Source organism: Dicentrarchus labrax, unplaced genomic scaffold (genome assembly GCF_905237075.1).
Source record: "Dicentrarchus labrax unplaced genomic scaffold, dlabrax2021, whole genome shotgun sequence".
Classification (NCBI taxonomy): domain Eukaryota; kingdom Metazoa; phylum Chordata; class Actinopteri; family Moronidae; genus Dicentrarchus; species Dicentrarchus labrax.
Window position 1 is genome coordinate 14,293,518 of NW_026136701.1, and position 12,536 is coordinate 14,306,053.

General features: G+C 40.5%; 1 protein-coding gene across 2 annotated transcripts; it reads right to left on the reverse strand.

Moving 5' to 3' along the window:
* Positions 1–8,291: 8,291 nt before the first annotated feature.
* Positions 8,292–12,195, reverse strand: glula (glutamate-ammonia ligase (glutamine synthase) a). Of its 2 annotated transcripts, none has more exons than XM_051402083.1 (7): positions 12,027–12,195; positions 11,151–11,339; positions 10,891–11,052; positions 9,943–10,089; positions 9,718–9,845; positions 9,415–9,614; positions 8,292–9,306 (listed from the first exon to the last, which is right to left on the reverse strand). In XM_051402083.1, the coding sequence occupies exons 2-7, from the start codon at positions 11,314–11,316 to the stop codon at positions 8,994–8,996; spliced, it is 1,116 nt and encodes a 371-aa protein (XP_051258043.1). In that variant the 5' UTR covers positions 11,317–11,339; positions 12,027–12,195; the 3' UTR covers positions 8,292–8,993. The 2 variants fall into 2 exon arrangements, with proteins under 2 accessions (XP_051258043.1, XP_051258051.1); XM_051402091.1 differs by having other exon boundaries at positions 11,918–12,141.
* Between the last annotated feature and the right edge of the window lie 341 nt (positions 12,196–12,536).

Here is a 12,536-nt window from a genome sequence, read left to right on the forward strand (position 1 = left end):
GCTCTAAGGACCATACCAAGTTTATAGTATATATAACAGGATAATTACATTGACAATGATGGTACTTTATTGTCAGATCAAGAACATTTTCAGCTCCATTTGCAGCATCACAGAAAATACATAAATTAGGACGGGAAAACAAAGATATATTTAACATAACATTACAAACACTGGTCTGCTTGTTGCTACAGTAACATTTCCCATTGCTGTTATTTCCTCATTCAGCTCTGACAAAGAAATAAAAAAAAGAAGTCACCAGGAGGTGCAGATGAGGTGACAGAGGTATGAGCCAACTCCACTGTATGTTAGCACATTCAGATAAGAGGAAGTATACTGTAGCTTAGCAATGCCTTTACTGTCATATTGAAAGTATCTTATTTAGCCATTTCACACACCCAGCAGCACGTCTGTTGCAGCACTTTAACATTCAACTTTCAAAGGGATCAACAACACTGTATCTCTCTTTATTTACAACATAATGCACTTTACTGTCTGTCGTTTTATTTCAGTGTGAAACATTTCCGCTGTATAATGCCCTCAAGAATTCCACAGTGAAATTATAAATGTCTATGGCTTATACTGCTTTCCTCTAACAATCATAGTGCAGTACTACACTACAATACAGTAAACTATTACGTTTTTATTAAATAGGAAGTAGTAGGTTAGATAAATAATTAATGAGGGACTGATTTGGGAGCTTTGCTAAATAGGTAGACAATAAGTAGATTAGACATAAACTCCATAAACATGTGTGTATGTTGAACAGCTGATGAGCAGTTTTTTGGTGGTAAATCCGTCTCATCCATTCTTCTTCTTTGAGCTAGAAAGCAGCATCACACATGTAGAATTATATTGCATATCTTATTGAACAGAACATCACAGAATCAGACTTTTGTGTTGTGATCTTTTTTTGTCTGTTTGTGGTTATTAATATCCTGCTCTTTCTCTCTTCGGGCGTTGTTTTGATTAATAAAAAAAATCAGAAATAAGAAAAGCAAACATGTTTGCCATATACAGTATATATTTAGTTATCATCACATCAAATTTATTAATCAGTGGTTAGAATTTAGATTAGACTAATTGTCCATATGACCTGTCTGCTCAGACATGACAATCCATAATACTTATCTTATCTGGACACAAAATTAGTCACTTCTAAAATAAATTATCTTGAACATAACGAGGAACAAGAGTCTGACTGAGTGGACAAATGGAATGAAAAGCATATTCTCAAGCTTTTCTGGTCAGGGCGTGAAATATAAACCCTGTCCTATCTTCCCACACTGTTACATCATATGAATCAATTGTGTCCAAAATTGTCTCAAATGTGTCACTTGATCTTCTCACTATTTGCTTGCCTTGATGTGCTTTTTTCCCATATAGTCCTATAAGAAAAATAGACCATTAAAAATAGCCTTTTAGCCACTCCCTCTTTTATGAGATGGACTCTTTATAGCCATGACCTGATTGCTGTTACATGATATTTGCACACACTGACAGGGAGAATCAGCCAACCAGCAAAGACCAAACAACAAAGAGCTAAAGCAAAAGTGACTTGCTTAAAAAAAGCAAGTGTAGATAATTATCAGTTGCTTCTTGAGAATATTTGCAATTGATAATGGATCTCATAAAGAGGAGAGACATGTCTCATGTGTCCACTAAGGGCAGTTAACACATAGCTGTGTGTAAACAGGTCAGTTTAACACCATACTGCATCTGAAGGAACTAAGATGAATAGCCATGAATGGGTCTGAAAGCTAAAGGCGGCTTGCTACGGTCCAAAGGGTGGAAATATACCTCATGACACATACAAAAGTTTATGCACCAAATTACGTCTTAATTGTTCTGCTTCCACAGAAGCTATAAACACTCTCCTTGCTTCCTTATTGGTTCTTTCTTTCATGTGACTGACTAGTTTGATGACATTTTACTCCCTTTTACATCCAAAGTCACCTTATCTGCCTCGCTGGCTCACCCAGACACCATGGGTCATAGCTGTTGAAAATAGGCAAAGGTTGGATTAATTTGACCTACTTTATATACTGCTAGCTTATCTTATTATAACTTAAGTTATTAAAATAAATGTAGTGAAAAAAAAAACAATATGTCCCTCGGAACTTTGGAGTAGAGGCATAAAGTAGGAGAAAATGTATCCTCAAAAAGTACTCGATAAGTAATAAGTACTAAGTACTAAGTACAATACGGTTTAGAGGTATTTGTACTTTACTTGAATCTTCCATTTTATGTTATATTTCAGAGGGAAGTATTCTACTTTTACTCCACTACATTTGTCTGATAACTATAGTTACCAGTTACTTTTCATTATTAAGATTTGAAATAAAAAAAATCAAACAATTATAAAAAATACAATGCATTGAAAAAACTTCTCAGATGGTTTCTCAACTCTTAGAGGCCTAAAGACGTCAAATTAAACAGTCTTTCACAATAATACCAAAGATAATAGAAAAGTTCAAAATATACATACAAATTTTTCTTTTCTACTTCATTAATTGTCTCACAGCCCCTCAGATTTATTCTGTGAACATAGAACATTTAAACCCATTGGATCCAATAGATTAACTGTATATAAAGATGGCAACTTATATATAGAGTACAGTGGTTTTAGTAGGTAAAACTACATACAATTCAACCAGTTACAGCAGTCAGATTCTACTTAATGCATCACTATTAACAATCAAAGAAATATTATAATGTAATGGAGTATTTTAACATTAATTTACTGGTACTTTACTTGATTTAAGGATCTTTGTTCTTCTTCCTCTGCCCTTCCCTGATACTGGCACACAGAGTTCAGTTAGTCATGTTATTTAGTTGTTAGAGAGACATGATTATCAACGTGCAGAGTACATTGTCAAACTGTGGGTGTGATGTGATCCAACTTTAATTTAGAAAAGGTGTGTACAGTGGTGACTAACACTGGGTGTATGGGGAGGGGTGCTTCTAGTGTGAAGAAATCTACGCCTGACTCATGTTACGGTGGTGTTGTTTATTAAGCATCTGTGAGGCAGAAGTGTCCATTCACTGCTGAAGTTGACCCAAAACACTGACCTGTTTGTGGGTCAATCTTTTAAACAAACAGCCCTGGTGTAATGGTTGCCATGTGAGAGGCAGCTGTTAGCATCACGCGGCGCAAACATGACTTCTTTATACTGCTGAACAGACCTGTTAACAGAAATGGCTGAAGAGGTCCAGTAAATGGGCCTTCCGCAAATCTGCTTTACTTCATATCAAAGCATGCGCATGCTCTCGTAACATGATGATTGCTGACCTCCATAGGCCCTCCGAGCTGCTGGGCCCCAGAAGGCGTTCACCGTTGCCCCCTCGGCCGTGCTGCTGAAAACCTCAACATGCAATACATCTTATGCTCATACATGAATGCCCAGGCATTATATTATTAATTTTTTAACCTGCTTGATTAATAGACACACCTTTTGTATGAATCAAACTAAAGAAAGCCTGGTTTGACCAAGTTTTACAAGACATTACATTTTGAATTTGAGCTTTTTCTTTTCTAGTACACCTACATTTCTGATCTCATCAGATTTCAGTTAAATCCTTTATGGATCTTTCCATCAGTCAGTAACCTGTAACCAATCTTCATGTATGTAATTGAATTTGTGACATATTTGTATTTTTCATTATGTAAATGTTAAACTGTTCAATGCATTTTCAACTGCATGTTTAGTATCACCATTTTTGCTTGACAATTATTTCCACTTCCTGCTCTTTGTTATTTTATGTTTGCCCTGTCTGTTTCTGTGGTGATCCAGTGTCCACACATAAAGCAATACATTTTTATATTATATGATTTCATTTAATTTGACACAGTTTCACTGGACAAACATAAGGACAAAATGCACAAGCAAAAGCTCTAAGTAGTCTCAATCCTAAAACTTCTGTTAGGACATTAATGTTTTTTGCATGTCTTGTGGAAAATTACACAGAAAGTGGACTCGTGGGGGTGTGGGTCATCCATTGTTTTGTGTGTTAAAGACGGGACAACCCCTGCAGATAAATCAGCAGGCGGCCTTGGGGGGAGGGGAGCACTTCTTGTGAATTTCGAGTTGAAAGAGTATTGGCATCTGGCCATCCACTCTGCCAACTATTCAAGTAATGGAAGTGTGGACTGTTTGAACTTTGGTGAAACTGAGCAGAATTGTTTGTGGCCGGAACAGTTTGTGAGCCAAAATGCCAAAGCTACTCTTAGGTAATTAATAAAAATCACCACTTGGTTCCCTCCAAGTTATATAGACGAGTAGACGCACAATTTACGTCAAAGAAACATTTTACCTTTGCTGGATGCTTATGCAAAAGAAAAGTGCAAAGAGTCTTAATACAGATTCTGCCCACAATCCAAGTAGGTCAAGTATGACTGTGGAAGAACATGTGTGGCACCACCTTTTCCCGCCAGGTGGTTATAATCTGTAATGCTGTAATGTGGAAATTACTGCAGAACAGATGTCTGTGCTTTAATCCACATTTACAGAGTTGTTATTTGTAGAAGCAGGCCATAAACACATTTCAGATGCTGAATCATTGTTTTCCATCGAACTTTACTTCCCTTTTTAATTCTTTTCACCCTTATGAACCCCACTGCACTGCAAAAAAACAACACACTTCCACCTGCTCTATCTAGCTACTGTCTGAAAGAAACAAAGGCAGTTTCTGTGCCGCATCAGTACAGTCAAATCTGTGTCACTGTGTCATGCGTAATGGCATAACCAATCACGGCACAGGTAAGCACGAGAGGCTGAGGGAGATCTAGCATCAGCCCAATCACACCAGAGCACTTAGCCAATTAGGATGCTTCTGGTCAGGGCATAGCATCTGTCTGTATGAAAATACCAAACGGTCTGAATGTGTGAATGTGGATGCAAACATGCAGCAGCTTGTTATTCTCAGCCCCTGCAGACATACACATGTGTTTTCGAGAGCTAATGTGAGCATGTGTGTACAGCTTCCCCTTGTGTGCAAATTCATGCGAGGGTGAACATTGCGTGCATGTGTGGGAGAAGGATCTCCAAGAAACGTTAAAGATTTCTTTATTGAGGAAACCATATTCACATAAACAGCAACATTTTTGTCGCAATTATTACATAGGGTATTCAAAACCCCTTCAGATAAGCTCAAACTCATCCTGTTGTCTCTTTTTCTCCTTAATAGGATTATACATACTTCTTGGCAAGAAATGAGCCATGAGACAAATTTGTCCTCAATCGACATTTTCAACCCATCTCTTGCAGTTTTCTTATGCAGTATTTTGCACCAAGCACCAAGCTGCAGCTTCATTTCTAAGCTGTTTTGCAAATTTCCTCATTCCCTCATCCTTGCTAAGGCATGGCTTTAATGCAGTGTTCCCTTGTTCTGTTACACATTGTAGAAAGAAGAGCCAGTACTGGTTTGAACTAGTATGATGTGTTACACAACAACACAGCACAAGTGAGGAGAATCACTCTGTACATGCACTGACAGCAAAGCCATAACCTTTAACAATGATAAATACTCAGTGTACATGCTTTTTTTTCTTGCTTCTATTTCATGTTAAAGTACCAAAATGGCAGTTGTTATTTTTAATAAAATACAAAAAATCTGTACAAAGTTGGAGGGCATTTGCATCGCCTGACGCCACAGTGCGAGTGCATGCTAACTGACGAGCATGTTAACGTTGTGTTTGGCTGGGGGGGTTATTGTGCAGCTTCATTTATGAGACCCCATTTCATGTTTTTTTTTTCTTCCTTACATAACGCGGGTTTTTTTCTCTCTCCCACTCCACACAAGAACCACCACGTTCCAGCCTGTACATTCCGGTGGTTGTCATAGCAACAGGGCAGCATCCCTCTCCATCCTTTGTCCAGTGTCTCCCCTTCGTTTGAGCTTCCCAGGCGGAAGATGGTTTGGATTCTGCATGCAAATTGACCCCCCCTCCTAATTGAGCTTCGAAGCGAGGAAGTGGAAGGGACTTTAAATGGTGACTGAATGTCATTAGGTGCTTTTCACAGATCGTAACGAGGTGGTAAACTCCCCACATCCTGCAGGAGCATTACAACACTCATGTGTAAAATAAGAGGGAGAGAACACCCAATCAAGACCTGCATACAACGGATCCTCACAATTTCCTGTTAAATATACAGACTGAAACTCAGTTAGAGGTAAATGACATGCACTTTCATTCAAATATTTCCTTTTGGTTATGTTTTGACTCTCCACATATCCACTGGTATATAAAAAAAACAATTGGCACAGGTGGAATCAGTGAGTGGGTTGGGAAAGGGAACACTGTGTCCCTGTATGCGTCTGGGAATGTTGGAAGTTTTGCTGGGAATAATGATAATAATAATGGAATGTAATTCAGTGTGTGTGGGCCAGTTTAATTCCCCTGTAATTGTGTGTAGCAGTCAGTGGATGAAGTTTCTGGAAATGGGTCTGTGTCATCTTTACAAGGGTCTCAGTGTTGTTTTTGTTTTTGTTGCATGTGTGTGGGAGGGAGTTTAACTTAGCATTTTCTCCACTATTTTTCTAACTGTACTACACAACGGTTTCTGCAGAAATAGAAGTATGCTAGATAAGCCTCATGCTGTTGCATGATACTTTTTAAGCTGTTCTACAAACTTTGCACTCTGCACAACAGGGTTTTTACTTGAAAATCTAAAGCTAACTCTAGGAAACCTGCAACAGTATGCACAAAACAAAGTGTTAAGTTCAGAGACTTTGCAGATTTGGGCAGAAAAAAAAAACACCAAAACAAAGTCAGAGTACACGCGTTGGCTTCAGGCCAGTCAACATCCTCTGAAACAGCTCTGAACCTGCCCTTCGACTTTATGATTGGTTAACTTGTTCCTGGCAAAGCCAATCAGTGAGCTGACTAACGTTCTGTTGTGAGGGCAGTTGGGATGTAGGGGAAAGGTCTCAAAGCAAACTTTATTGCCCTTCCCCCAAGTGCAGAGAGTGCACCAGAACAAAATGTTTATGTCTCGTTAGATGAGGATGTTGTGTGCTTCTTGTGAAGTAAGGTTAGAATGTCTCCTTGTCAGTAGGGAAACAAATAACTTCACTGAGTTTATATCTGTGAAGTTCTCACTCACAGCTCATGTGTAAACTCTGATGAAACAATAACATCATGTGCAATACACTTGGGTATTTAGAAAATACTTACATTAGCATTTTACAGTTAAACTTCGCCCGTATTTGGATACGGGTCAAAAGTAAAAATTATATATTTTGTCATATTTTCTTTTTGGAAGAAACTGAACAAACTCCAGAGGTCCCATGCAACTGTAAGCCTACTGAAATAAATCTGATGTGTCAACCTGCCTGTCTGGTTTGTTTTTGAGGGTAATAACAGGATTCAAACAAGATAAGTCTAGTTCTCAGCCACAAGGTGCTGTGCAGTTTATGACACAGCACTTCTGTGAATATTTGCCTCAGGCTGTTGGGAGTGAAGGAGGATAATAATTGTCTCGTGAGTGCACCAGTTTCCAGTTACTTCCCACAGGGTCCCAAAAACCAGCCAGAACAAAGCTGCCGTTGAGCTCCTGCCAAGATATCAGCTAGACTGAAACACAACCAGAGAGCCTTTACTAGAGTTACCTTTAGGTGCACTTCATTTTACTGCTATGTTTACAGCAAACTGCTGTTTCACCAGCTGTTTAAACAGCTTTTGCAAACGTTAGCATTTATATTTTAGACAGGAGACCAGCCTCAGCTGTTTATACAGCCAACGGTGTTCACAAGATGACCAGATTAGTGTGTAAGAAATTAGCAAGAGTTTTATGGGTGTCTGCTCTATTACCAATTCATGTGTTGAAAAAGCTTTAAGCTCCAGACTCCAGTCTACTCATGGCTAGACCAATGAATATCTGATTCGTTAACACTAGAGAAGCGGAGGGCAGTCCTATCCTGTTTCTTTTAGCAATACTGAGACATTTTAGGTAATCAGCTGCCTTGCAGAGTTAGCAGAGGTCACCACTTATCTGTCCAGTACATAAAGCTACAGCCAGAAGTCAGTTAGCTTAGCATAACATCTGCAAAATGGGGAACACAGCTAGTAACAAAATTTGTCACCAATGTGGTAATCAGTAAGTATTAGATTTGTTTGCATTGGACAAAGCCTGGCTTGCAGTTTCTGGTCTTTATGCGAAGTGGCTGCTAGCAGTAGCCTTATGTTTCAAAGAGTGGTATTGACCTTCTCCTTGGACTCTGCAAGAAAGGAGTAAACATATTTCCCCAAAAACTAACTACTTAAGCCTCCAAGACAAGAGTCATACACCATCTTGTGATAAAAATAAAAGTTTTAAATGCATCAATAAAACACCAGGTTCAGTAAACATGTTTTACCAAATCAGGTGCATTACAATATCGCAGTTAACAAAAGGATAAAACTCCTTGAGGAAATCTACAAATGGCATTATGGACAGATCAACCACATTGAACAACATAAGTCTGGGTACAGACATCTACAAAGTGTACCATACAAGTTGACCCAGTGTGCCAAAATCTGAAGACATCAAACGTTGCCATTTAAAAAATAGACACTTCATAAAAATCAAAGATTAGTAACATTGAAGACTGGATAGTTGAAAAGGCAGGTCAACATATATTAACAGTACATGAACTAGTCAGATTTATTAAGTTACACATGCTGCCCAGCCTTAGCAGCTCTACTCTTCAGTGTCTGTGTGCTTTAGTTCATTTTAGTCACCAACAGACAAGGGAAAGATATGACATGGGCTATAAAACAGTGTTACAAAAGCCAATCCCTTCCAAAGACGAGGGGAAGGACATACCCTGCCATTACCAGCTCATAACTACCAAAGATATTACCGTGTCATGTTTTAAGTTGACCAGCCAACTTTAAACCATTAAAATGCAGGTTAAAATCATCTGAGTGGGAGAAGAAAAAAATAAAATACAGTACTATTTTAAAGAAAAGATAAGGTCAGGAGGGCAGTGGGAGTCAGTCTATGAGTGGTGATTTAGTAATCCGTAGGTTCATCTCCCTCCTCACTCAGCAAACAGGTGCGGATCAGGGCCTCTGTCACGCCGTACGGGTCGCAGTTGGCAGATGGGCGGCGGTCCTCGAAGTAGCCCTTCTTCTCCTGGCCGACGTTGCGAGGAATGCGGATGCTGGCACCACGGTTGGCCACGCCTGCAGAGAATTCGTTGATGTTTGAGGTTTCATGGTGGCCGGTGAGACGGCGGGCATTGTCGAGCCCCCCTTTGGGGTCATAGGCACGGATGTGATAACTGTGCCTCTTCCCAAGCTTCTCAATGGAATCCTCAATGGCTCTGAAAGCAGAAATGACAAGAGTCCCCATCAGAAATGTAAAACTCATTCATGAAAAATGCTACATTAGTCGAGCAATCAGTCAACCCCATGATGCTTTTGACACTCACTTCAATCCACCATCTTCCCTCATCTCCTTTGTGCTAAAGTTTGTATGGCAGCCAGCACCGTTCCAGTTGCCAGGGATTGGTTTGGGGTCAAATGAGGCAACAACGCCAAAATCTTCACAGACACGGTGCAGGAGGAAACGTGCCACCCAGAGATGATCACCCATGTTGATCCCTTCACAAGGTCCAACCTGGAACTCCCACTGAAAACAAAAAAAACAATCATAAGTTACATCTCAAACGGGCTATTAAAAACCATAAAAACCTGTGCAAAGTCCAGACAGGGATTATGTTTAGTATCATTACCTGAGCTGGCATCACTTCAGCATTTGTGCCACAAATCTGGACTCCAGCATACAGACATGCTCTGTAATGGGCCTCCACTATATCTCTCCCATAGGCTTTGTCAGCTCCCACGCCACAGTAGTATGGACCTGTAGAAATATGACAGTTTTTCAAACTATCCAGACTTTGATTCACATTTCCATGCAGGAAACACATTTACACTAATACAGTAAACCTGCTGCTTACCTTGTGGTCCTGGAAATCCATTGGATGGCCAGCCAAAAGGGTGTCCGTCTGTTCCCAGGATAGTGTACTCCTGCTCCATGCCAAACCAGGGATGCTGGTCATCCACCATCTCCATCACCTTCTTACATGTGACACGAAGGTTGGTTTCTGCAGGAAACAAGAAAAAAACGATTAGATGACCAACACTAGTAAAAAAGCCAGTTATAAACTTCCAGTTCATTTGAGTACTTTGGTCTCTAATAGAAGTTATAAAAACTGCTCTAGGGCCCCAGAGCTCTGAAAGTATGAGATGTCCCCTAAAGACACTTAAACTCATGCAAGAGGATCCAGTGAAACTGTAGATTACTACATTAGTTTAAATGTCACTCTGTTTCCTCTGCTCATTTTGCTACAGTCTGCAGTAATGTTGCTAGATCCAGGGCTACTATAGTGATACACACACACACACTTCTACATGCCTCACCCTTTAAATGCCTACATCCGTGTGCATGCACATGACAATGAATGAGTGCATTCATGTGCAAATGAGTGCATTTGTTTTAGTAAGTGTGCAAGCACCTGCTCATATGCAGGTGTGAGTGAAACTGGATGCGTCATTTCCATGTTCAAATAAGGCAAAGAGATTTAATCTCGCATTTCAGGTCACATTAAATGTTTGTTCATGTAGATAAGATAGCAAGTAAGAGTACTGAAAGTAATCTGCATCTATAGTATGACACATTTCTAGTCTCTATAAACTAAGCCCAGCCCCCACCTTGCACTGTCAGACCAGTCTGCTCCATGTTTAATCCTAATCCTACTACAGTTCGACTGTCTCTAAAACATATTTTACAATAGTTTTCTACAAGGGCAATATATTTTGCAACCAAAAGTATTCCATTTATTAAGTCTTAAAAAAAAAAAAAAAAAAAAACCCACACAACTTCACAGATCTGGGCTCTTTGTTACCTGCAGGTTTGCCATTGTACTTCTGCACTTCACACAGGACCAGCTTGTTGGGGTCTTTGCGGAATGGGTCACGGAACATGGCCGCAGGAATCAGATACATGTCGCTGTTGGAGCCCTCAGCTTGGTAGGTACTGGAGCCATCGAAGTTCCATTCAGGCAGATCTACAAGAGGAGGAAGAGGAGGGTGGTTATATATTATAATAATGTAGGACTTTGGGCATCACTGGAAGCGTTTCAGGAAGATTCAGGAGGCTGCTTACCTTCGATGCTTTTGGGCTCAAAATCCAGCGTCCTGGTTTTGCAGCGGAGCCCCTCTCCGGTTCCGTCGATCCAAATGTACATGGCTTGGACTTTATCCCCCTGTGGGAGTTCCATGTACTGCTGCTTTACAGCTTTACTCAGTGTGGCACTGGCGGACGTGGCCATCTTTATTTCCTACTATAATACACCTGAGGAGGGGAGAAGAGATGCAGGTATGAGACCACGGTGCGCTCTGGATCAAATGTTGCGTAACAGGAGTTGGGGGTTGGGGTTGGGGGGTGCGCAGAAAACACAAAAACCACCACCATTGTCTTTTGTTCCAGAAAGGAGAAGGGGGTGAAAACGTGTTGGAGGATGTAAAAGAAGGCGCACTTCTAGCCTTTTCCCTTTCTCCACTTTGGAAACAAAGAGGGAAAAAGGCAACTTGCCACCGCCTGTGCATGACTACAAAGATTTTAAATTTGACGCTCACAAAGATGCATCGTGGAAATCCTCAATACAAACAAACCTGAACAACAACTTCGACATTTCCACTCTGTATCCTGTTACCATTACGCCTGTTGTTGTAGCCATGGTTACAGTGCCCAGAGTGAAGCAATATTACATCATAGGCTTCCTCGTTGTAATCCCCATCACCTACTACCTACTACTAAAAGCCTTATTCAAACATTAAACTCTCATAAGCGCACATCTTAAAACGGACTAAATAATGAGCTGAAGCCAGTGGGGCCATATTAAATGTTAGATTCACACGATGAGCTCTTACCTAACAATGAAAAGTCCGGTAACAGTGAGTACGCGCTGAGCTCCTGCCTAACCTGCTACAATTAAAGTTACCAAAAGCAGCGAGAAAAAAAGAAAGAAAAAATAATTACCTGGAGAAACGAGGAAATTGAAATAAAAACTAAAGGACTGACAGGTCCAGTGTCTTGTCGGTTGATGTCTCACTAGTGGCTCTCTCATTCTCCGGTACCGAAACCTTGGATCCGGCCGGATTTATAAGAGCAGAAACTGGGATGTCGCGTCTTTGATTGGTCGGAGAGACTGCAGCCTGTTTACTCCACGTTGATTGAAGGCACATGCAGCCTGATCATTGGATAGGCTGTAAAACGGAGCTGCAACGCCCTCTAGCAGGAGCTCAGCCGCGTGTTACTATGCGTGACCCTCCTCCACTTGTGTGTGTGTGTGTGTGTGTGTGTGTGTGTGTGTGTGTGCGTGCGTGCGTGCGTGCGTGTGTATCCTCATCCTCACATGTGTTGAGGGATTACAGTCGAACCGAAACAACAATAAGAAAAGAGGCGATCGGGAGCTGTGATGATGATGATGATTTTTCTAAAAAATGAAAAATAATTAAAAAAAACGTGCCTCATTGTTGGAGGAGAGGG